This window comes from Zonotrichia albicollis, chromosome 3 (genome assembly GCF_047830755.1).
Source record: "Zonotrichia albicollis isolate bZonAlb1 chromosome 3, bZonAlb1.hap1, whole genome shotgun sequence".
In the NCBI taxonomy this organism is placed as follows: domain Eukaryota; kingdom Metazoa; phylum Chordata; class Aves; order Passeriformes; family Passerellidae; genus Zonotrichia; species Zonotrichia albicollis.
The window spans coordinates 18084993-18108556 of NC_133821.1; the positions used below are offsets into that span (position 1 = coordinate 18084993).

At 54.4% G+C, this 23564-nt stretch overlaps 1 protein-coding gene across 3 annotated transcripts; it reads right to left on the reverse strand.

Moving 5' to 3' along the window:
- Positions 1–758: 758 nt before the first annotated feature.
- On the reverse strand, positions 759–23175 carry RRBP1 (ribosome binding protein 1). Of its 3 annotated transcripts, XM_074536863.1 has the most exons (23): positions 22978–23175; positions 17032–17733; positions 14153–14301; positions 13838–13960; positions 12916–13068; positions 12328–12446; positions 11420–11573; positions 9671–9809; positions 9175–9362; positions 8986–9023; positions 7770–7860; positions 7092–7184; positions 6703–6795; positions 6521–6601; positions 6334–6423; positions 5827–5919; positions 4860–4931; positions 4623–4718; positions 4115–4198; positions 3434–3532; positions 2705–2788; positions 2156–2254; positions 1353–1709 (listed from the first exon to the last, which is right to left on the reverse strand). In XM_074536863.1, exons 2-23 carry the CDS (start codon positions 17711–17713, stop codon positions 1368–1370), a joined length of 3162 nt encoding a protein of 1053 aa, XP_074392964.1. In that variant the 5' UTR covers positions 17714–17733; positions 22978–23175; the 3' UTR covers positions 1353–1367. The 3 variants fall into 3 exon arrangements, with proteins under 3 accessions (XP_074392963.1, XP_074392962.1, XP_074392964.1); XM_074536862.1 differs by lacking the exons at positions 1353–1709; positions 3434–3532 and adding an exon at positions 759–1306 and having other exon boundaries at positions 7782–7860; positions 22978–23165; XM_074536861.1 differs by lacking the exons at positions 1353–1709; positions 3434–3532 and adding an exon at positions 759–1306 and having other exon boundaries at positions 22978–23163.
- Between the last annotated feature and the right edge of the window lie 389 nt (positions 23176–23564).

Sequence of the window (23564 nt, forward strand, 5' to 3'; positions counted from 1 at the left end):
AGGCACTGTGCTGAGGGAGGGACAGCATGTCCCAGCCCTGTGGAGTCTCAGGGTGTGGTACAGGGGTTGGTCACACACTGGCCTTCCCCAGGAACAAAATGGAAGCAGCTCTGCCCCTCATCCTCCTTCCTGGCCTTGGCTCTCTGCAGGCAGAGGGGCCTTTTTCCTCCTCCCTCTCTCAAAGCCTGCTGATGTCAGCACTGGGCTCAGCAGCTTTATTGTGGGGAGACAGCACCACGCTGTCACGTGGCCTCTGCCATTTCCTAAGAAACCAGCTTGAAAATTAAAAAGAAAGGGAAAAAAAAGAATAATAAAAGAACAATTAAAAAAAGTGAAAAAAAAGTAAAAAGGAAAGCAACAAGAAGGGAGAGCAGAGGACTAGAGCCTGACAGTAACCAAGGGCCACCACCACCACACAGGGACAGACTACAGGGGAGCACTAAGGTTTAAAGCAAGGAGGAATGGTCCTGTCCCCACCATGCCCCTACTGCCATGGCAAAAGTGTCAATCCCTCTGCCAAACCCCACACAGGGAGGCCAGCCCTGCACCAGCAGTGGGAAAACACAGAGGGAATGAAGTTTCTCTCCTTGTAGTGAATAAAAACCAGGGGATGGCTTCTGTGACACAGCTCCTGGCCAAAGCAAAGTCCTTCTTCAGGGACCCCAAAGCCCTACCTGGCTTGCAAACTTAAAAAAACACAACACAACAAACTTAAAAAAACCCAACACAAACAAGAAAAATAAAGCAAGGACAAGCTCTCTTTGCTACGTCGTTTTAATTGCATCGACACCCAGAAATCCACGTGCCAAGAGCCACCCAGCCAAGAGGCATCCTTCCATGGTGGGTCTTACTTTCACACTCCTTTCACTCAAAACAAAAAAAATAAAAGAAAATAAAAGAAAAAAAAAGAAAAAATATATATAATTATAATTGCACTGGTTGACATACAAGCACAGTCTCTTCCCTTTTCACACACTGCTGGGTTCTGCTGGAACAGGAGGCTGAAGCCCCAGTGTGGCCACAGCAGCTCCCCAGGAAATGAAGAGTTGTACAAAAGAGTATGAAGATTTTTTTTACAAACTGCAGTGTTTACTGGTTGGTTTTTTGGAATTTTTTTTGGTATGTTTTCTTGTAAGTTTCAAAACTAGGTTTTGGGTCACTAATGGCTTTTATCGTTTATCTACAGTAAATTTAGCATAAATTTTTATTTTTAGGAATGTGTAAGGCATTTTGGTAAGTTAACTGTAAGGTCCAGGGTGAAGACTCATCAAACTGAAGTCCCTTCCTTTGAACTGTCCTCTTGCCCCTGGAGAACAAGAAAAAGAAGTGGGTTACTCAGCTGGCCTCACCCTTATTCTCATGGCAGCTCAAGGCCCAAAGCATTTCACAGATGGGCCAGGACCTTGACCAGCACTTCCTGTGGTCTCAGCCTTTCCCAAAAGCCACCCAAAAATGGTTTCTGGCAGCAAGGACCACCTTGCCTCCACTCTTAAACCCCTGCCTGCTGCACACTGCCCCAGGGCCTCCACCAGCACCAGGGGGAGGGACATGGCCACCACCAGTACCATTTCCTGAAGCTGTTCTTTCAACTTCTTCACCATTTCTCTCTCTTTGGCCAGTTGGTCCTGGGAAACCTTCAGTAGCTCCTGTAGTTTGGTTGCTGCCTGGCCCAGGTCCTTTGTTAATTTTTTCTCTTTTTCAAGTCTTTCCTACATGGCAGTCAAAAGAAGGCACCTGCCTGAGCCTTCCTTTGCCACCTGGTGACCTTCCCCCCTTCAAAACACCTCAGGCCACCTCAGGTCTGCATCAAGCTGTCTCAGTGACCACAGGCCAGGGGAACACCCAGTTCCCACCTCAGCAGGGAGAACGGACAGACAGACAGCTCTCTGTGGCTGCCTGGAGATGCCATGGGCCAGCACTGGATAGTTTCCCAGTGTGTGAGAAGCCCAGCCTGTGAGTGTTTGTTCAGGGCACCACACTGATGTCACCTGCAGGGATGAGTGGTCCTGCTGTCCTTCAGCCACCCTGGAGCTCTCAGCCCTCTCCTGCAGGGTGACCATGGGATGGGCCTCACTCCCCAGAGCTCAGAAATGATCAATCATGCCCATAGTCCTGCTCATGTGTGTCTTCTGCTGTGGTGGCACAGCCAACTCACCTTGAGATGCTGAGCCTCCTCCTTGTCTGAAGCTGCTGCGTGTTCAGCCAGCCTCAGCTTCTCCAGCTCTGCTTGCAAGCTGCGTGCCAAGCTCTGGGCCTGCAAAGGAACACACTCAGTGAGCACAGAGGCCAACAGTGGCAGCATCTCCCACACACCCAGCTCCAGCCACCCTGAGTGCCCTGCTGAGGAACTGCAGACACACAAGGCATTGCTTCCAGCAGGGAGATGGCATTTCTCACTTGGAGCAGCAGGAAAGCCAGCTCAAGCCCATAACCCTCCAAGGAAAAAGGTGGCACAAGACGTGGGGGGGGGGGTTGGGAGAGCTGAATTTGAGGGGCCAGTGATGCCACATGGCTTTAGCACAGCTGCTGTAAGAAGTCCTTGAGACGTGGGAGGGAACGTCTCACAGGGATGGCTGAGGTGTGGACAGTGATGGGGAAAAGCCTTCAGATTAATTCTTCAAATTAATTCTTGGGTTTCATTAGCAGCCAAGAATGCAGGAAAGGAAGGCTCTGCACACCCTGGTATCCTCTCACCCACACCCACCTCCTCCAGCTCCCGTGCCAGCTTTTGCCGCAGCGTTTGCTCCTTCTCCGCCAGCGCTTCGTTCTGCTCCAGCTGGGTTTTCAACTGTGTTGAGGAGAGGGGAAAACACCCAGAAACAGCATTTTAAAAAAGATTCAAGAAATGAGCTAGCAGGGACATCACCAAGAGAGCTGGGCTGGACAGAAGAAATAAAACCACAAGCTTTCCCAAAGGGCAGTAAGTACAAGAATCCCCCCTCTGCAGGGAGACTGCTGATGGCAAGCCTGGGGCCTGGCTTAGCACTGCCCAGTTTTGCTTGCTCCTCAGGCAGCAGCAGCTGGGATGTGGGATGAGAGGCATCCCATAGAGAAAATGTGCCTGGCAGGCCCCCATGCCTGGGAGAAGACTCCACAGTTAACAGGATTAGAGGAGAAAGACAGAGCCCTGCCACTGGTGAGAGGTGTCAGCCTGGAAGGGAACAGCTGCTGCTGATGCCCTCAGCCCAGCTGCAGCAGGATTTATAGAACCTCTGTAACCCTAATCCTCCCTGGCAGGGAAGGGATCCTGGCACTGCTCTGTCAGGGGGGTGTCCCCTTCCTTTGAGGAGACTCTGAACCCCACAGGGCACTGTCACCATCCCCCAAAGCTTGCCAGAGGGCTCCCAAGGGGAACAGCCTGCTGAAAGGACACATGGTTAAGGCATTCTCAGCATCCAGAGGGTCAGAGCCTGCCCAGGAGTGGCCTCAGCACCCTAAGCTCGAGGGGTGCAGCCTCACTGGCCTCAGATGGTAACCCCACCACTCCTCCCTCCTGTACATGGCTTTTTGCCTCACTCAGCTGCTGCCTGACCTGAGGGATGAGCAGCAAGCCTGGCTCAGCGACACATCCCTGTGCCACAGCCTTCCCACGAGCCTGCAGATAAAGCCTGCCAGATTTTTGGCTTGCACACCAGCTGGAATGCTTGGGAAACCACCTCAGTTTCTGCCAGAGCAGGGCAGTGGTATCAGAGCTGGGCAGCTGCGGGCTCAACAATTCCCAGGGGTGCAGAGCAAATGATGATGGATGGATGGATGGATGGATGGATGGATGGATGGATGGATGGATGGATCCCCAAACCCCTGCCCCAGGGTGGTGTTTTGGTGACAAGTGTCCAGTGGTGGGGCAGCTGGCTTTTTCTGCTACACACCAGCTTGAGCAAACCTTGCTGCTCTCCCTTCCTTCCCACCCCATCACAGGAGGAAAGACAATGAAATTAAAATCTCCCCTGGCCCCCAGCAATCCCCTCTGAACGTGTGGTGCCCAGCAGCACCAGGTTTGCCAAGGCTGTGCCTCCCTGCCCTCCCTCAGCCCACAGGAAGGGTATTGGCCCCACAGCTGCTTTGCAGGCCAGCCCCAAGGACCCAGCAGGGCATTCCCAGGGTCCCTCCTTACCAGAGCCAGCTCCTTGCTCTGCTTCTGTGTTTCAGTCTTTGCTGCCTCCAGCTGCTCCTGGGACTCTGACAAGAGCAGCCTCAACTGCCAAAGAAAGGAAAATAAAACCCAACTCCTTTTATGCACTTGGTTTAGGAACTCTTTGGCCCAAGGAAGCTTTTTTATGATGCAACATCTTCCCAAAGAGGTCTTGGTGTCATCACATGCTGATGTGCCTGCTCAAGCAAATACAGCCATGGGACAGGTCTGTCTCACCTGAGCCACAGAAACCACACAGCACCTCCACAGAGATCTGTCCTGTGTCCCTGACCCATCCCCTTGCCCATGATTCTTGGCTTTAGAGTCTACAACCTAGACTGGAGCAACCATCTCCATCTGTTTTCCTCTTTCTCTGCAAAGCTGCAGATCCCTGGGGCACTTCCAGATGCCCAGGGCACTCCTGAAATCATGCATGGGTGGGGAGTCAGGGTTAGAAAAAGCTGAAGAAGGCAGCAACCTCCACACTTACAGCTTCAACTTCTTTTGTGTAGTTCTGGCGCTCGGAGCTGGCTGTCTCCAAGTGATTTTCCAGTTGTGTTTCCAGAAGAGAGGTGTATTCCTTTAGCTGCATGGAAAGACAGGAAAGCAGGAGGAGGGTGATTGTGTGAGCTCCAACACATCCCAAACATGCTGTGGCTAAAGGCAAGTCAGGAGATGGGGCCTGACTCAACCCATGCAGAGACCTCCCCTCCCCAAAAACCCTCACCTGATCTGTGCTCTGCAGATCTGCTTTCAACTTCTCCACCACACCTTCCAGGGATTTCAGCTGCAGGTGTGACTGAAACAGAAAGGATCAGAGAAGGACACTGAGCACCTCTGCTCAATCAAAAGCTGGCTGCTGTTTGATTCCCACCCTTCCCACTTCATCCTGGACCCATCCAAGGGGAGCTCCATGGAAGAGCTTTCCTTCCCAGGGAGGACAAGTTTAACACACACAGGCCATAAATGGTGGAGCAGGGCAGCAACTGTTGCCTGCAGCATTTCAGGTGGCTGCAGTCAGGTTTCAACACCCGAGAAACCATCATGAGACCCAGCACAAGCTTCCTGCTGAAAGCACTTTTTGGTCTGGAAGCAGCAATTTTCCAATGAGGTGGCATGGGCTTCGTTATTAAGAGAGGCCAAGCTGCCAGAAAAAGCACTTAAACCCAGGCTGGTTTTTGAAGAGGACTCCGCAGAAATGTTTGGAAAGGAGGAATTCCCCTCCTCTCCACAGAGAGGCAGGATTGCTCTGGGAGCTGCCCTAGCACCAGCCGTTCTTCCCATCAGGAACAGCAGCAGCAGCCACGTCACCCTGTGCAATCCCCCAGCAGCCTCAGCAGTGCTGGCCCTGCAGGAGCCAGCAGTGGGCTGAGAAATCAAACATCTCTTGTACAACAACTTCCCCCAGCTCCCTGCAGCCCAGCTAACTCCAAAACCCCACGTGATGCATGGGGACCAGCCAGACCATGGAAAACAGCTCAGTCTCAGTTCTGCATTCAGGAGGGAAGGTTCTGCATGAGGTGGGATTTTTGTCAGCTGGCTTGGTGACAGGAGGGGTAGATTTCGGGAGAAAAGAAAGTTCCTGTGTCTCAGTGTTCACAGCTGACACTGAGGGCCACCAACCAATTTATAGCCCCTTCTCCTGGAAGTCCAGCTCCAGGAGCACCAAACCCAGCTGTGTCAGCAGCACACACCTTTTGGAGCTCCTCTTCAGAGGCTGTAAGCTTTGCCTTCCACACCTGCTCCTCCTCCTCCACGCTCTTCTGCAGGTTTCGCAGCATCCCCTCCTGTGGGCAGAGCCTCAGCTGGGCCCAAAGCTCCTGCAGCCCCAGCAGGCTGGGCAGGGTAAGGGATGGAAGCCTCCAAAGCCTCTCCAAGGATTTGGGCCAAACAACAGGGGACAGAATTGGAATCAGGTGGGGCTGGGGGCTCCTAATCCCTATTCTGGCACAACCAGCTCATCAGAGCCCTTGCTGTGTCTCATTCCATCACCACTAGCAAGGCTTCCAACACAATCAGGCTGAAGAAGAGCTCTAGAAATTCACCTTTATCCTGTTCCTCTGTCTAAATGACAAATACTGCACCCCATAGCAGTTCCCCACCACACCAAGGGATGCCCACCCTGAGCTCATGGGCAGCCTGGGCTGACAGGAGACCTCTGCAGAGGGGAAGCCAACACAGTGCAAAGGGCAGGAACTCACAGTCTCTGCGAGGATCGTTCTGTACTGCTCACACTCTGCCTGTAAAGTGCTCTGCGCTTCCTCTGCCTCTTTTAGTTTAAGAGCTGAATCCTAAAAGGAGAGGGAAAGGAAGGAGAGAGAGGTAAAAAGAAGAAACATGTGACCCTCCAGCATACCCTCACCCCTCCACTTTCCAGCCATCACTTACTGGAGGCTCTGTTGTGATCATCTGCTGCTTTAGCACACCCACAGTCTTCTCCTTAAACTCCTGTAGCCACGTGTCATAGTCCTGAGTTCGGAAAAAAGAGAACAAGAAAGAAGGAGGATGCTTGGACCTCTCTCCTTGCCATGAGGAGAGGCTCTGGGGAGGGCTGGGGAAGGCTGTCCCACCTGCTGTGAGGACACAGTGACTCCTGGGAGGGCGGAGAGCAGCGTCTGCTTGGTTCGCGTCTGGAGCGCGTCCAGCTGTTGGGCCAGCTCTTCCTGAAACAGGGACAAACTGCAATGGATGGAGCTCCTGGGCACCTGCTGGCCAGGCTGACAACACTGCTCCTGCTTTTCTGTGCCTACAGGGCTGGGGAACCAGCCAACACAGAAAACTGCTGGTGCTGGGAACCACTAAAGCATCACTTATGTCCCTGGTTCTTCAACCATGACCAGGACCAGGGATGCACAAGAAAAATTTTGGAGAAACCTGCAGAAGAGTTGGGCCAGCTCTCTTCCTAAGGAGGCCTAAGCTGAATGCTTCCCTTCCAACACCAGGGCAATGCCAGGCTCACCTTTGCTTTGGTAGCAGCAAGCAGTTTTTCCTCACATGCCTTCTCCACTGTGGTCAGCGCTTCCATTGCCTTCCAGTTCTTTTCCCGAAGATCCTGTGGACACACCACACACAGAGAGGGCAATGAGCCACACAAAGCTGCTTGCTGGCACTGCAGGGGATTTATTTCAAAGCCACTGCTGAGGGAACTGGGTTTGGTCAGGAGTCTGTCCATAAGCATTCCTTTCCAGTCTTTCCAGTGGCTCCACACAGCCCATTGCTCCAGAAGCAAGCTCAGGATGCCTGCAGGGGACACAGGCCAAGTGCAGGGATGCAAAGTGGCCTCCACACAAGTGACACCCCCTTGCAGTAGAGGGATAAGGAGCAGAGGAGCAGGAAGGTGTGAAGGAGCCTCCTCATAGATTGCCTTGGCCTGCCAGGCTAGGATCTCCCTGGCTTACCAGGTCCTAAACCTTCCAAGAGAACAAGGGACAGACATGTCACCTCAGGCAGCCCACCAGGGGCATTCCTGCTCTCTGGCAGATGAGGCAATGCCTCCAGGGCTCCAAGGGGCTGGAAGAGCCTCTGGCCACACCCCTGGAGCCATCAGAAGGTGACTAGGATGGGCTGGCTGTCTGTCACTCAGGATGGGCTGTCTGTCTGTCACTCACTCACAATGGGCTGTCTGTCACTCACTCACGTTGTTTTTCACCTTCTGTTGCTCCACTGCCTCCCGAAGCTGTGTGGCTTCTCTTTCCAAGGCTGAGAGCTGGTTTGTCTTCTCCTGGAGTCTGGAAGGGCAGGATGCAGGAGTGAGCCTGAGCAGTCACCCCCCTCATGGGCAGCAAGCTCCCAAGATGGAGACACAGCCCTTCCTATCCTGGTCTGCTCTGGCATCTACACACAGCAGGAGGAAGAGGGAGCAGGACTAAAAACCACAGCCAGGGCAATACTGGAGTGGGATCTGGTTTCCTAGCCCCTTACCAGCAATAAAATGCAATCACTTAATTGGCTGGCTGTACACACACAAAAAGAGGAAGAAGCAACCTGATGCAAAGACCAGGAATTCTGGCCTGCACCACTGGGGCTGCTCCTATCTGTGGCTCATTAGGCTGAGAGAGCCCACAGCTCTGCATTTTGAAACTATCATCCCACTGTCTTGAGAAACCCTAAATCAGGGCTGCCAACCAGACAGCAGAAAGCTGCAGGTTCCCTCCACACCCTCAGATCCCCCATGTGCCCTGAAGGGACCCTCAGTGAGAGCAAACCAAGGTTCAGGTTCTTGAGAAGAACTACACACATCTCCTGGGGTCTCAGGACAACTCAAGAGCTGCCTTCTTTAGAGGGATGCTGGATGCTTGCTGGCAATGGGGGCATCTGAGAAATCTTCCCCCCATGCAGAGCCTGGGCCTTCTTGGAGGTGCCCTGCACATGGACAAGGAACAACAGGCAGGACTCAGAACATGGGAAACTCCAGTTAAATGCCAGGAAACCTTTCTGTACTGGGGGGTGGGGGAAGAGGTGATCAAACACTGGAACAGGAACCCAGAGTGGTGGTGAATCTCCATCCCTGGAGATACCTGGGAACACCTTTAAAGAACTTCCTCTGGTTGGCCCAACCTTGAGCAGGGACCTGCACCAGACATCCCACACCCAGCACCAACACCAGCAGAACCTCCTGTTCTGCAGGAGTGGTCAGGCTCCATGTGCCTGTCAGTATCTCAGTCCTGCTTCAGAATGGACTGGCTGTTACATGGGGCCAGCACCACAGCCAATTAATATTTTAATTGAAAATAAAGCCCCAAGCCTGCCTGGAAGGCAGGAAGCCCTCAGCCACAGGCTCAGTGCTCAAGGAAGCCTGGGACACATGGACAGCAAGCTGAAGGTGCCACTGCAAGGTGTGCACCTGGACCCACCTGGACTGCAGCTGCTTCATTTCTGCTTCATTGGCTGCCTGGAAGAGAGAAAGCACTTTGATGGCCTGTCCCAGGCATGTGACACAGGTCAGCCCTTTCTGTGGCATCCCAGAGCAAAGACAGCTCAGGGATTGTGTAAGCAGTGTCACCCACTCCCCTCCTCCCCCCCCAATTAAACAAACACACAACCTGCAGGTCTCTGTCTTTTTCTGCCTCCCGCATCTGGCCTGCCTCCAGCAGAGCTTCAATGGACTTGATCCTCTCCAGAAGCTTTGCATTCTCTGAGCTGGCATCCTGCAGCTTCCCTTTCACACTGTCCAACTCCAGCAGCTTACTTTTAACCTCTGCCTCGGAGCTCAGCAGCTTGGCCTGCAGATCTGTTGGAGGGAAGGGTGACAAACACAGTAGGGCAAACAAACGTGGACACTCCCTACCCTGCTCTGCCCATGCAGGATCTTAGCCAAAGAAGCCTTCCTTGGCCAAGGATGCTCTGAGGAGGCACAGAAAGGGCAGGCAGGGATGCAGGCCAGCACAGGAGAGGGACAGAACCATGGACCAGACCATGTCACACTCACACCAACACCAGGCAGCCCAACTCATCCCTGGATCTATCTGTCCTGCCCCAAGTGGTTCCTCCAAGCTCTCAAAGTCTCCAGTCTGCCCCATGTGGATCCCAGTTCCTCACCAGCAATGCTCTGCTGCTGCCCTTTGGTCTTTTCTGCATCTGCCAAGAGGCTCTTGTAGCTGCTCTGGGTTTTGCGGAGCTCGTCGCTGACCTCATCCAGCCTCTTCTGCAGCATCACCTCTGCCTCCCGTTGGTAAGCCTGCAGGGCAGGAAGACAAGGTTTCCTGGAGCCTGACAGACACCCCAGCCAGTTTGAAGCAAAGCTCCATGTGTCACAATCTTATTTTTAAGCTGTGTTTTGGGGGATTAAAGTCGTCCTCCCGCCACGCTCCCCCTGCGCACGGAGCGCCCCGTGTTGCGCTCACATTTTATCCTGTGCCAGCGCTCACACTGGGAAGCAGACAATACCCAAATGTCTCAGTCCTGGGCCAATTCCATGGCCAACCTCCCCTCTGGAGAGCTCTCAAAAAGCTCCCAGGGCCCCGGTTCAAACCGCCCCAGCCCAGCAGGGAGAGGTGCTGGCACGGGGCTTTGCAGAGCACAGACACCCAACCACGCTTCCACAGGAGGAGGAACTGGCTGTGCAATTTCAGCCAGGCAATACTTTTATTTTCCATCATGGAAAGCAGCAAGGAAGAGGCTGGCAAGGGCAGGCATTTTGAGGGGGAAGGCAAAGGGGAAAAGGATGAGTTGCAGCTTTACAGGTAAAAGTGGCACTCTTGCAGAGGGAGAAAAATTGCTTTGCACAGAGGGGACAGGAAAAGATAAACCAGCAGGCCTGTCTCTGTCCAAGGGATGCTTTCAGCACCACCAGGAAAACAGCTGCTCTGGTTTTTAAGGATTTGACTCAATATCCTCAGCTCAGAGCTCCAGATGTTACTGTGGAACACATCCTCCCCAGCACCTTAAGCACATCCCTGACTTTAGAGTCAGCTAGTGTGATTTATTAATTAGCATTAAGGTGTGCAGTGAGCTGACAGCCCTGGAGTTCTCCCAAAAGCATGTCTGGGAGCTCCTGCTTTGAGCAGAGAGGCAGCCACTGCCTTCACACCAGCTGTGAGCTCACATCACGCTCCTTGCTCCTCACCTGCCAAAGCAGCAGAAGCCAAATGCAGCCCACCAAAATGAGACCCACATCCTCAGGCACACAAAATATTAAGAGCAAGGATATGGAAGGCCCCTAGCTCAGGAACTCCTGCATAAAACTATTTTGGCATGTGCAGATAAAGGTCTCTTCCACCTCTCTTGCACCTTCTGGAAGAGGCCAGAGCAATTCAGAGACATCCCTCACCCTGTGCTCCCAGCACACAGTTTAGCAACATCCCAGCAGGATCAGCATCCCAAGAAGATGCTCTACCCTGTGTGAGTACAGCCTGCCTGCCAGCAACACATCTCTGTGTGCTCACAGGCTCTGCTTGGGAGGTGTCCTTTCAACACCCCTAAAACCCCCAAACCCAGCCACTCCCTGCTGACCAAAAAAGCCACAAGCTTCATCTCCTCAACCAGGGAGAGAGAGATGGTTTTAAGCCACAAGCTTAAAACCATCTGAGTTTGAGAAAGAGAGCACCTGCAGAAGAATGGCCTCAAGCAGGGCATGCTGCTCCCTGGGCTCTGACAGTGATGCTACACAAGGGGCACAGGGAATGTCACAAGCTAATGGGGTGGAGAGCAATCAGGAAATCTGCCAGGCAGCTTCCTTCCCAACCAGGGACACTTCTGTCCCTCCTAGCCCTTCCCATGGCCAAGTGCATGGATCCATTCAGCCACCCAGCCCTGCAAGGGGACAGGGTGTGCCAGTGCCTGCCTGACCTGCAGCTGCTCGATTCGCTTCTCCGAGGCCGTTGCTTTGATCTCCCAGCTCTTCCTCTGCTGCTCCTCTTGCTGCAGCACCTCTGACTTCTCAGACAGCTCTTTCATCAGCTTGCTGCACTCCTGCCTCAACTTGGCCAGCTCAGCATTCTGCCTGCAGCAACAGAAGCAGGGTTATTTCAGCCCACAGGCCAGCCAAGCCTCCCTGGTGTTGGTCGGGGGAAACACATCCTCCTGTGGGCCTGATACAGGACTTGAAATGGTGAAAACTTTGCCTGTTTCTAGGACACTCCTGGTCCTTCAGGGAGGGGGTGGAAAGAGCCAACAAATCACTTTTTAAAAGCCCTGTTTCAGTCACAGGAGACATTCCTTTCTTATGAAGTAAAGGACACATGGATCTGTGTTCCCAGACACAAGAGGAAGCACTACAGCTGGAGTCCCCTCTGTAATTATTTGCCTGCTGTTAATCACCAGTCATTTCAGACTGCCTATAAAAAGGAGTGTGAAATTCTTCTACCTAGCTCCTATTTGTTCTGTTCTCTGTAGCATCACTCCCATCAATGAGCTGGCTGCATTTTTTCTCAAGTTTGAGAGTATGAGTCCCCTATGGGGGAAAAACACCACAGTGCCTTCTGATGCCCTCTCTCCTCTCCACTGCCTGTTGGATCTGGCATCAGCACAGGTGACCCCAAAGGAGAGAGGTATGCCCTGCCCTTTCACTTGGGAAGAACACCTTTGTTTCTCCTGGTGCACCCCCAAAAGCCATTTGGCAAAGCTGTTCCTCCCTCATTCCCTCCTCCACCTCCAGCTAGTTGGGATGTCTGTAGAAGTACCTTTGGGAAAGGGGGTGGTCAAGCCAAGGTCTGCCAGAGGGCAGCCCCAGGCTCTGCCCCTCCTCCCAGCCTTACTTGCTTTCCATCTGGCTGGTGGCCTGGTTGAGGGCATCCCTGAGGATGGAGTTCTCCTGCTGCAGGCGAGCCAGCTGCGTGTTGGGGCCGTTCTCCAGCTGCTCCTGCAGGGTCCGGATCTAGAGGAGCCCAACAGGGGTTAATGCCACCAGCAGCCCTTCTGCTGCCCCTGTCAAAGCCCAGGAGATGAGCAGGAGGGACTGGCAATGCAGGGGAGTGAGTGCTGATGGTGAGAGCCCTCAGGGGTGTGACATCCTATGAAGATGCTCCAACATGCCTCTCCTCCAAAGAGGTTTGGAGGGGGCTTAAAGAGATTGAGGGGGTATTTAGGGAGTGTGGGGGTACTAAGTGGCTATTAGAGGGGTGTGGGGGTACCTGAAGGGGTTTGGGAAGGGATCTGGGGGAGTTTAAGGGGTGTTTAGTGGGGCCTTAAAGGGGTTTTGAGGGGAAATTCAGCACCACAGCTCAGGAGCACTGCAGGCTCTTGCCCCTTCACACGGCTCAGCCTCCTCCAGAATGTCACCCAGGTGCCACCAGCAGCCACCTGGCAGAGGAAGAGGCAGGTGCAGGGCTCACTCTGGGGCTCACCTTGCCCTGGAGCTGCTGAGTCTCGCTGACATGGTCCTGGTAGCTGGCCTGCATCCGTGCCTGCACGGCCACGATCTCCCGCTCGCGGTTCAGCAGCTGCTCCTTCAGCCTGCCCTCCACGGCCCCCGCCTTGGCCCGCTCGGCTGCCAGCTCCTTCCAGAAAGGAGGCCCCCAGTTAGTCCTCAGAGCACAGGGCTCCCCATTTGAAGAGGATGTGGCCTCCTAGCTCAGCAGACTACAAAGTTTAGCCCTCTTGTCGCTGCCCCCACGCCCAGGCACATGTAGCACTTACATTTCCTCCTGCATTTTGTTTTGGGCTCTGTGGCCACTGGATGCCACTGTTGTTCCATGTTGGGCCAGCTAAGAGAAAGGAGTAAGACAGCCTGGAATTTTATTTTCCTCCCCCAGGATAAATAACATCACACAACGTTTGGGGCAAAGAAGAAAAATTAAGCAGATGGACTTGACAGCCACAAGTTCAGCGTGGCAGGGATCTGTTCTGCCTTCAACACCCAAAAAGAGCTGGGGGCAGGGGGCTGAGTCAGAGAAGGGCACTGTAAATAGGATCAGGTTCCTTACAAAGGTACCATCTCAGCTCAGGGGAGCTGAAATGAGGGAGGATTTGCTTTTCTCCCTGAAGGAGAAGCTGCAATCTCTCACAGAAAGGGTTTTCCCTGCTTTTCCCATGGCTGCCCACGGGCACTACCCTGCGGTTCTTTGGGCTGGCACCTCCCCAGACTGGAGCAGCCCCAACAGAGGAGGGCAGGGGGAGGATCTCCTCTGCTTTTTGGGAAGAAAACAGCCAACAGGTGAAGGGTGCAAAGAGCCCCATCAGGGGGCTGAGGTGGGAGCAGAGGCACATGGAGAGCCACCATGAGCAGAGGCCACAGCGGGGATGGCAGGAGGGGCACGCAGGGCTTACCTTGCTCAGCTCCCGCAGTTTGTTCCTGGCAGCAGCTGCATCCTCCTGCTCAGCAGAGAGCTGCTTCTCCTTCTCCTCCAGCTGCCGTTTCAGGACAGCCACAGGGTCGCCCTTCTGCGTGGCCTGCCAGCATGGGGTGCACATCAGTGGGGACCAACGCCTCCAGAGCCATCCCCTCCACCCCACACACACAGGGGACATCCTGCCCTCTGCTCCAGGGGAAAGCTCAGTTCCCTTCTCCCAGACAGCCTCAGCCTGCCTGAAAATGGGGTGCTTCCCCTCCCCTGCACCTCCTGAGGTTCAGCAGAGCCCTACCGTGTGCCAGGTGTCCTGGATGATCCCTGCTTTCTCCGTCAGGATCTCGATGAGCTGCTGGGCCTCCCCCTCGCTGAACACCATGCTGCTGACTGTGGACACCAGAGTCTTGTAGGGCAGGTACAGGGCCCCATCCGAATCTGTGGGTGCTGGGGAGGAGAGAGGAGGGATTGGGACTTCTGGGGACAACAGCAGAAATATTCTATCATCTCAGCAGGCTTCAAGCCCACAGCTACCATCTCAAACCATCCTCCAAACAGATTTCCAGTGTTACATTTGGTACCTCTGAGTGAGAACAGTGAGAAAAGTGCTGGAGATGACACCACACATGTGCTCCTTGAGTCAGCTGTCACCTCTGGCTCAACAGCTGGTCCCAGCATCTGCCATAACCCTCTACCAAACTGAGAGACTCTCAACAGGAGCTGGGAGTGCTTTGCCAGTGCCAGGGGGCTCAGATACATTGATCATCAGAAGCTGGACCACACCAGAATACAATTTTGGTGAATTTTGTCACTCCATGCATCCTTCACACTGGTGCCAGTGACAGCAAGGTCATGTCCCACTTTTCACCAGTTTGTTCCAGCTCTTTGCTAAGGGAGCAACATGACTCCAACCCTTCCCCTGCTAACCTGGGAAAGCCAGGGAGCATCAGGGACCACGATGCTGTTGTAGGACCTCAGTGCACAATACACAGAGGCTGTGGTTTAGGGGGTCCTGCACGTATCTGTGGCCCTGTGGGCTCTTTTTCCTAGAAAACCACAAGATGGAAAAGCAGTTTGGAGTCCAGCAGTTCCAGAGCCCCTGAAGTCATTAACACCAGAGTCTCCTGAATACAAAGCTTGGGATGTTCCAAGCAGTAAGGTTCAAAGAAGGAGGAGGAGGAGGAGGTGCTGAAGGTGTTGGAGCAGAGATTTTCCTCTAGAGAATGGATCCCATGCTGGACAAGGTTCCTCCCAAAGGACCATGGAAGGCCCCACACTGGAGCAGGGCAAAGATGTGAGAATAAAAGAGCTTGCAGAGGGTGGCTGTAACAAACTGACCACACTCCCCATCCTCCTGCACCACTCATGGATGGGAGGTAGAGGAGTCAGGAGGGAAGGAGTGAAGTTGAGCCTGGCAATAAGCACAGGAGGTAGTGGGGAAGGCATTGTTTTCACTTCTAAAAAAAAAAAAAAAAATCTCTGTTTCTCATCTATTTTAATGAGGAATAAATTAGTTTTCCCCAAGTTGAGTCTGTCTGGCCAGTGACAGTGACTGCTAAGTGATCTCTGGTAGATCCATCTGGAACAGCAGTGCCAAGTCCTGGCAGCAGCCGTGTCTGGGCTGAGGCTTGGCTCACACTTTACTCATGCTGGCAAGGGCAGGGCTGCAGGACAGCACATGGCATCTCCTGGCTCAGCCCTGGGGCTTGCAGGGACACACCAAGCGGAATTCCGCCCCTCTCCAGGTGGAGTGGCAGGAGAAAAACACCCCAAGCCACTCCTGTCAGGTTTGCCAGCTGTTTCAGGGCTGAGGATGAGTCCTTGAGCACTCTGAACACCCATTTTTATCTGCCACAGAATCATTTGTTTCTTTGCATTTGATGAGGAGAGATCACAGCTGCTGGAAACACCTTGGTCAAACCGCAGTTGGCTTCATGGCACAAATCCTACCAAGAGCTTTTCTTGGCAAAATCCCACAGGAGCAGCCAAGACATCACTCTTCACTTTCAGGACATGCAGGACTGGCACTTCATACCCAAGAGAATCTCAGTTTGGAGCACCCCAAAAACCTCCCAACTTAACAAATGCTAAAAGGTCATCTCCCAGCCACACTCCCTCAGCTGTTACAGCTTGGATTGAGGGATTTAGGGCTTGGATTTGTGTGTTTTTCACATGTGTGCACACAACAAAGCAGTCACCTCCAGTTCCCCCAAGCCCACCACCCCTGCAGCACCCTCCAGGAGCAGCTTCTCCAGTCATTCCAAACCCCATCACCATGTGGAGATGGTCTTTAGTAAAATCCTTCCCTTGGAAGAGCAGATTCAAGGGGTTTAACCCATCTTTGAAACACAGCAGCTGCAAATGCCCTGCTGAGTAGCAGGCCCTCTTCCAAAATGTGAGTGTGGAAACTGCCAGGCTGCACAGCAGGTTTGGATGTGCTGCAGAAGGGCATCAAGAAGAGATGTCTTAGTTTGGTGGGTTGTTCGTTTTTTTGTTTTGTTTTTTTTTTTTTTTTGTAAAAAAAGAAATCTATGCACATCACATGACATCTTTGAGAACGCCTGAGAGATTTCTGCCATGTGTCCACATGGGAACCCTTCCACACGTCTGAAAGCACTCACGTTTTTAGTGCCTGTAATTATCACTTAAACAAAAATAAATCCCAAACTGTTCCCACTGGTACAATGAGAGGCCAGAATCCAGCAACAGAGCTGATTTTCCCCTCCCTACACCTTTTTTATACTCTGCAGAGTTCAGGACCACCTGATCTTTTCCATCTCTTGAGTCAATCAAGTAAGGCACAACTTATGATGGGTAAGTTTTCCCTTCCCTGTGACAGACCCAAAGTCTCTTCCCTCTAATTACTCTACAATCAATCCCTGCAGTATGAAACTCCATAAATCCTCTCTGCTTGAGGAATCCTTCTTCACCTCCACCAAAAGAGGAGTGACCAAGTGTGGCAGAGCTCCTCTGTGCTTTAACAGTCAGGGCTCTATGGGGAAAGCACCTCACCCTGGCTTTCCACCCAGATGTGCAGCACCCTGGCACTGTCCCTCTCCCAGGACAGGGACATGCCCCTCTCATTCACTCCCACAACACAAATCCCAGAGGAACCTGTAACTCTCCAACACCCCTGTGCTGGACCAGAGGGATACAGGCAGAGGAATTTGGCCTCACCTGGCTCGCTCTTCTTCTTGGATGCAGCCTTCTTCTTGGCAGGTGCATCGTGCTTCTGGTCCTCCGGGGCTGGGAGAGCCTCGCTCTTCTTGACAGTGACAGAGCTGATGACAGGAGCACTCTGCTGGGTGCCAACTGGGGGCACTGCCACCACAGGCACCTCCTTGGGGGCCACCTCCCGCACGGGAGAACTTTTGGGGACGCTGACAGAGGGTGGAGCGAGCACCGGGCTAGGAGCAGGCTCCACCTTTGCCACCTTCTTCTCCTTCTTCCTCTTCTCCTTAGGTGATGGGACGGGTTTGTCCTTTTCCTGGGGCACAACTGCCACTGCTGCAATGGGAGTCTCAGCTGTCACAGGCTCAGGCACCACAGCAGGCTCAGGAAGCACCTCCTTGGGAGGGTCTGTCACTTCCTGAGTGAGCTGCTGCTCTGGGATCTTCCCATTCGGTTTCTCTTCCTTTTTCTTCGCTTTTCCCTTTTTCTCAACCAGTTTCTCTTTCTTCTTTTTCTCTAATTTCTGCTGCTGGCTCTTCTCCAGCTCCTTGCGTTGCTTGGCCAAGGCCTCCTCGTAAGATGTCTCCTTCATGGAGAAGGTGGACACCAGGAAGATGCCAATGGCTGAGATCACCATGAAGCCTCCAAAGACCACAACACCCAGCGTCTGAGGGTCGTACACGTCCATCCTGCCTCGCTCCTCTGTGCCTGCAAGACACCAGGACAGCAGTTAGGGGCAGCAGGGGAAGGAAGAAATGCAATGGCTTTTCTGAAGAGGATCCTCACACCGGCATCTGTGCCTTCCACTGGGAAGAGGAACACTCCAGGTTCACGCAGCTCATCCTGACCTGCCTGCACACCCCTGAGTTTGTGCTCCTCTGCTACACTGCCTGTGCACAGGAGTCCAGTTGCACCTCAGTGACTAAATTTCCTCTCTAGAAGAACCAGAGAGAAGGAAATAAAAGCAGGGATGCAATCAGAGACAGCCAAGAGCCTCATTCTATGTCCAGTGGTGTGGTTTTGTACGACCCTAAGCCATACCTGCAGCAGTAAGAGAGCCCACTCTCAGACTGCTGAGAGCAGGCTGGCCAAAATCTGGGCTTTCCCTGGAGCAACTGGCTTTTTCACTGCCCCCAGATGCATATCCAGGTGTTATCTTTGGGATAAAATATCCCTCTGGGAGGAGAAAGCTTTGCAGCAGCCCTTCCCTTTCCCTGCTGAGCAGCAGCAGAGCCCACACTGCCTGCTCTGAGCTCTGGCTAGCAGGGTTCAGCCACACCTGGGGAAAGATGCTGCTATCTCCACTCCTCTTAATGGCTACTTGAACCTGTCCTGGTTTCAAATCCAATTTTTGCTGGCCCATCCACGTGTTTCATCCACCAGGGCATCACTTCCACGTGGCTCTGAGGTGGCTCCCAGTCCCTCAGATGCTGCTGTCAGGCAGGTAATGTGGGAAGGGACATTTTCCAGGAGTTGCCATGGCTGTGGCTCCTCATCACTGTTACTCAAAACAGAACAAGCAAAATGCAGGAAGTCCTCAGCCACCAGGAGCTCTCACCCCCACGATTAACTGGTGACATTATCAAATTTCCTCTTTAAGGGGGTGTGGGCCGAGGAGGGAGGGAGAAAGGGAGGGAGGGAGGGATGGAAGGGGAGGAGGCAAAAATAAGACTAAAACTAAGGAGATCAGCATCTCTTCAAACCTCAGTGCTTGCAGGGAGACACCTCAGAGGCCCTCGAGGTGGGGACAGTGAAGTGACATCTCCAGCACCCAAGCAGGGGGTGCAGGGCTGGGAGGAGCTGAAATCTCCCACTGGAGACACCCAATCTGCCTGGGAAAGGATGTTCTAAGCAGCTCTCCCTGCCCACCTCTCTGAGGTAAAGCAGCAGAGAGAGAAGCTGGCAGGCAGGAGGGCTCTCCATGCCAGCTGGAACCAGCCAGCCCTGTCAGGGCCAATTTTCTACCCCAGGGCACTGCTGGAGATCCCAGCTGATACTGCAGGCATCCCTCATTACTATTTTACATCCACCCTGGCCACTTGGCACTTGAATGGCCTCAGCCCACTCTATCCCAGCACATCTGGTGCCAAGCCATTGCCTCCTGACTGGGGAGCACTGCTTTGGGATGTCCCAAGCAGGAGAGACAGGTAATTCCTAACCACAGTGTGAAAAGGACTGGAATTTCTTTCCCTGACAGTAAATAGAAAGCAGGGCTGGAGAACACAAACCCCCAAACTTGTGCTGGGTTTAGGGCTATGCCAAAGCACCCAGGAGCTGTTTTAGGGCCAGAACAAGGTAACCTACATTCCTCACCCAGCAACCCCAATATATTTGTAAAAATAAGCCCTTCCTGACCTCACAGCACCACAGTTTCAAATCTAGATAAAAATGCACCTTGGGGCAAGGGCATCCCCAAGTGCTGACAAACGCACTCCAACCCCACCAGCTGGTACTGCCACCCTCCAAAGCAGCTTGATGGAGCCCACAGGGGATGGGAATGGGGCAAGGAATCCTAATCTCCACGAGGAAGGATGGATGAGAGGACAGTGGTGGTGAGGTGGGTGAGATGGCAGGGCTGGATGTGACATCATGGCACCAGAGCCGTGTGCCTGCCCATCCTCACCCCACAGGACTGTCCCCAAAGCCCTTTCAGAGCCCCATACCCTCTGTCCCTGGCAGAGAGCCTCACCCAGCTCCATGGGCTGCAGTAAAAGCTGCCTGTACCTTGCCTCCTGCTTTAAAGCCAGGCTGAGATAAGGATGTAAATGAGCACTAAAGTCCTTCCCATCGAAACAAAAGCACCTCAGCAACCCCCTCCAGACCAAAAGCAATACAGGAACAAAGCAGCTGAGAGCACTGAGGAGCTGTGGACCTGCACAAGAGCCCTGGCAGCTGCCAGAACTCCTGAGACCAGCCGAGATGCTCAGAGAGGCCATCCAAGCTCGAGAAGGGGAACCCCACGCTGCTCCTGAGGATAGATGTGCCAGCAGAAGATCCACAGGAAGGAGAGAGAGCAGCCAGCCAGGAAATTATCCCTGCCAGCACCTGGTGCTGTCCCAGCACTCGTGCCCCGAGGGAGGAGCAAGTTCCACCTGTAGGGTTCCTCCTGTGGCTGGGACTTGGCACAACCAGCTCAGCAATTCATTCAGGGAAGAGCCCATCCCTTGTTCAGGAAAGAGTCCATCTCTCCAAAGGGGCACAGAGAGGCTTAAAGCAAGCCAGGCTGGCCTTGGCATTTGGGGGATAAGGAAAAGTCTTCCTGCAAGAACTTCCTGGTGCAGAGATGCCAGAAGCGTTTGTGCCACGGTGACAGCAGCCAGGAGAGAAGCTCTGCTTTGACATTTCCTCACCTTGCCACCTTTGCCCTTACAAGTGCTGGAAGTTTGCTCCTGGATTTGCAGAGCAAGACACCATCCCCCTTGCAAGCACGTGCTTTCCCCTCCGTGCTTCCCACCTGGACAAAGTCTTAGCCAGGACACGGCAAAATGGGGCACCAAAGGCAGTCTCACATGTTCAGCCTGACAGCCATGCTTTGGAGAGGCTCAAAGACTTGAGGATCCTCCCTCCTGCTGCTTCTGGTGTTCCATGGGGCATCACTCCTACAATGGCATTTTTCCACCTGCCTGAGAGAGGGCTGTGTGCCCAAGAAGTGAGTGGACACCAGCAGTCATCGGAGTCCATGCTCAAAAAATCAAGTTCACGTCCAACACTGAGCACATTTACTTCCATTATGTTTCTGGACCATCCTCCACTCCTCTCCCACCCAAAACAGCAGAAATCATCTAATATCTCCATATACAAACTCCTTCCCCAAAACAGCTGGTCCAGCTGTTTTCACCACATCAGAACAGGAATAAGATGAACAACTTCACCTGGTGTTCACTTGGCCTTCTCATGCAGAAGAGCTGGCTGAAATGCTGTGCTCTGACTCTTCCACTCCTGTGGCTTTTTCCTGTTATCCATCAAGCTTCCCAAAATCCCAGATAGCAGCCCAAGGGACCTGACCTCCCTGCACATGCAGCCACCTCTGTTTGACCTGAGCCAAAGTCCAAACTCAGCCCTGCTGGTTTTTCAGCACTAAACAATTTCCAGGATGAACCAACCCACAGACATGTGACATGACAGCACCAGGGCCATGCTCAGTGTCTTGTGGTCACATTTGTCACTGACAGCTGTGTCAAAAACAGCTGCTCAGCCGAGCAGCTGGAACCGAGCCAGCTGCTCAGCCTGTCCTCCCCTCTGTGACCATACATGAAATCCATGGGAATTCAGCATCTTTATGGCGCAGCCCCTCCACCAACCCTCATTTAAATCACCCAGGCCACACAACAGGTGGGCAGCAGCAATGGAAGAGTCAGGTTGTGCAGTAACTACAGAGATCTTATTTCTTCCCACAGCCAAAGGAAAACACATGCTATCTCCTCCTGGTGTCAACAGGTGCTGCAGACAGGAAAATATGCTCTGGGCAAGTAGGACACTGACCCCTGCACCCCAAGGCTTTTACTTTGCCATGGTGTGAAGGTGGCATCTCAGTTTAGAGCAAGGCAGCAGGGGTGATGAGGGGCCACAGGGAGAACTGGGTGCCCACAGACAGGCTCTGCATAACCCACAGCAATGCCTGCCTGTGAAGCTCCTGCAGCATCCCTTCCTCTACATATCCTAGCAGCTAAAAAAAAAAGGAGGGAAAGGGCAAGGACGAGGGAACTGGGAGGCCAGATCAGCAACAGCACTGCCAGCAGATAAAAAAACAATCACCAGATACCTCTCCTGGAGGTTTTCCCTCCACCCTGTTGCAATAGAGACAAAAATTAAAAACATCCAAGAAAAGCCTGCACATCGTGAGCAGATCCTGCCCATGTTGCCTGTTTAAATACATTTTCTGAGTAAGTGACTGTGCACTTCCAGGCTCCCAGCAGCATGTGCTACTCCACACAGCAACTCCAGATCAGCCCATCATCAACAGTTATAGCTCAGCTTAATTGAACGTGTCTTAGTGCTCCATTAGCTCTGGCGGCAGCAGCCAGCTGGCTTGTGCTTGCCAGCAGCGCTGCCAGCTCCCTTCCTCAGCCCAGGAGTGAAAACACAGGCAGAAAATACATGTGTATATAGGAGAGGAGTGTAACAGCACCACAACACAGCTGCAGCTCGACTAAACCCTGCAGCGGCTATTAGAAATTCTTTCTCCCCCCCCTGGCCCGCAGAGGGATTTCACCGGCGGTCCTCATCAGCTCCTCCTTGGGGCTCACATCCCGAGTAGCCCCGACTCCGGTGCAGGGCTTCGACGGAGGTGCGAGCTGGCACAGCGGGCGCGGACACTCCTGCATCGCTCAGCCACGTGTGCAGCACACGCTCTTCCGCTGGAGCGCGGCCCGCCGGGGCGAGGAGAGCAGCGGGAAAGGCTGCCCGTGTCCCGGCTGCAGGGAGCCCTCGGCGGCCGCGGGTCCCCGCCTGGGGAATCGACGCCTCTGTCTAATAAAAGCTCCGCGCTGCCGGGGTGCCAGCAGAGTTTCCTCAGGGGGGCTTAGTTAAGGAAAGAAAAGGGACAAGGGACAGCGGCCCGAGCGCCGGGACCTTCCTTCAGCGAGTTAATCAGATTAGCAATTGTCATCCGGCCGGCGCCGGGGCAGGACGGCGGCGCTGGGGCCGGGGGCAGCGCGGGGCCCGGACCTCGCCCTGCCCGCACACGCCGCCATTCCGCGCTCAGGGCCATTCATCCGCCCGGCCCCGCCGCACGGACCGGACCCCGCGCCGGGACCGCCGCCAACGCTGCCCGCGCCACACGGCTCCGCGCCGGGGCTGCCGCGCCTCGGAACTCCCGCCCCGCTCCGAGCGCCGGCGCCGGGGCAGCGCCGGGGCCGGGGGGTCCCGCAGGCAGCGCGGGGGGATCGCGGAAGCGCTGGCCGGGGAAGGGACCGGGGAAGGAAGGGCTGCCCTGCCGCCGCCCCTACCCACCCGTGCCGGGTCGCGGTCCCTGCTCGCCGCCGCGGCCGTGTGGAGTCGTGGCACTTTCCGCCGCTGTCTCGCCGGGCTCGGCCGCCGCGTCCCGCCCCGCCCCGTGGCGTCCCGCCCGCCGCTCCGCGCCGCGCCGCGGGGCCCACTCAGCGCGGGGCCGGGCCGGGCCGGGCGGGGCGGCCGCGGGGCCCTCCCCTGGGGGAGAGACGTTGCCCCGCTGGCCTTCACGGTGCCTCCGCCGGCCCTCACGGTCCCGCCGCGGTCCCGCCGCTCGGCCCGGGCAGCGTTGGGGCCGGGGGTGCCGCCGGGGATCGCTGTGCGCCGGCCGTGGCTGTCCGCCGGCCTTGCCCCGGGTGTCAGCCCATCCCTGGGGCACGGCGGGGACAGCGTGGTGTGGGATCCCACCCAGCCCTCCCAGCCAGCGGTAGGGGGGCTGCTCTGTGCTCCTCAAAGGCTGGGTGTGAGCACCGGGGAGCAGATGGGACCCGAAAGGTGCCCGGCCCCAGTGGGAGGCTCTTTTCACGGTTTGCAAATGTTGTGCGGTTAAACAGCGCTGGGACTGGTCCATCACCCTGCAGCTTGCAGGT

What these genes read in the sequence shown, in the direction of transcription:
- RRBP1 (XM_074536863.1), bottom strand. Translation starts at nt 17,713, where the DNA reads ATGGACGTGTACGACCCTCAGACGCTGGGTGTTGTGGTCTTTGGAGGC. An exon ending in AACTGCGGGAGCTGAGCAAG is followed by an intron (nt 13,069 to 13,837) that starts GTAAGCCCTGCG and finishes CCTTTCTGGAAG; the next exon opens with GAGCTGGCAGCCGAGCGGGC. An exon ending in AGCGAATCGAGCAGCTGCAG is followed by an intron (nt 9,810 to 11,419) that starts GTCAGGCAGGCA and finishes CCTGCCCTGCAG; the next exon opens with GCTTACCAACGGGAGGCAGA.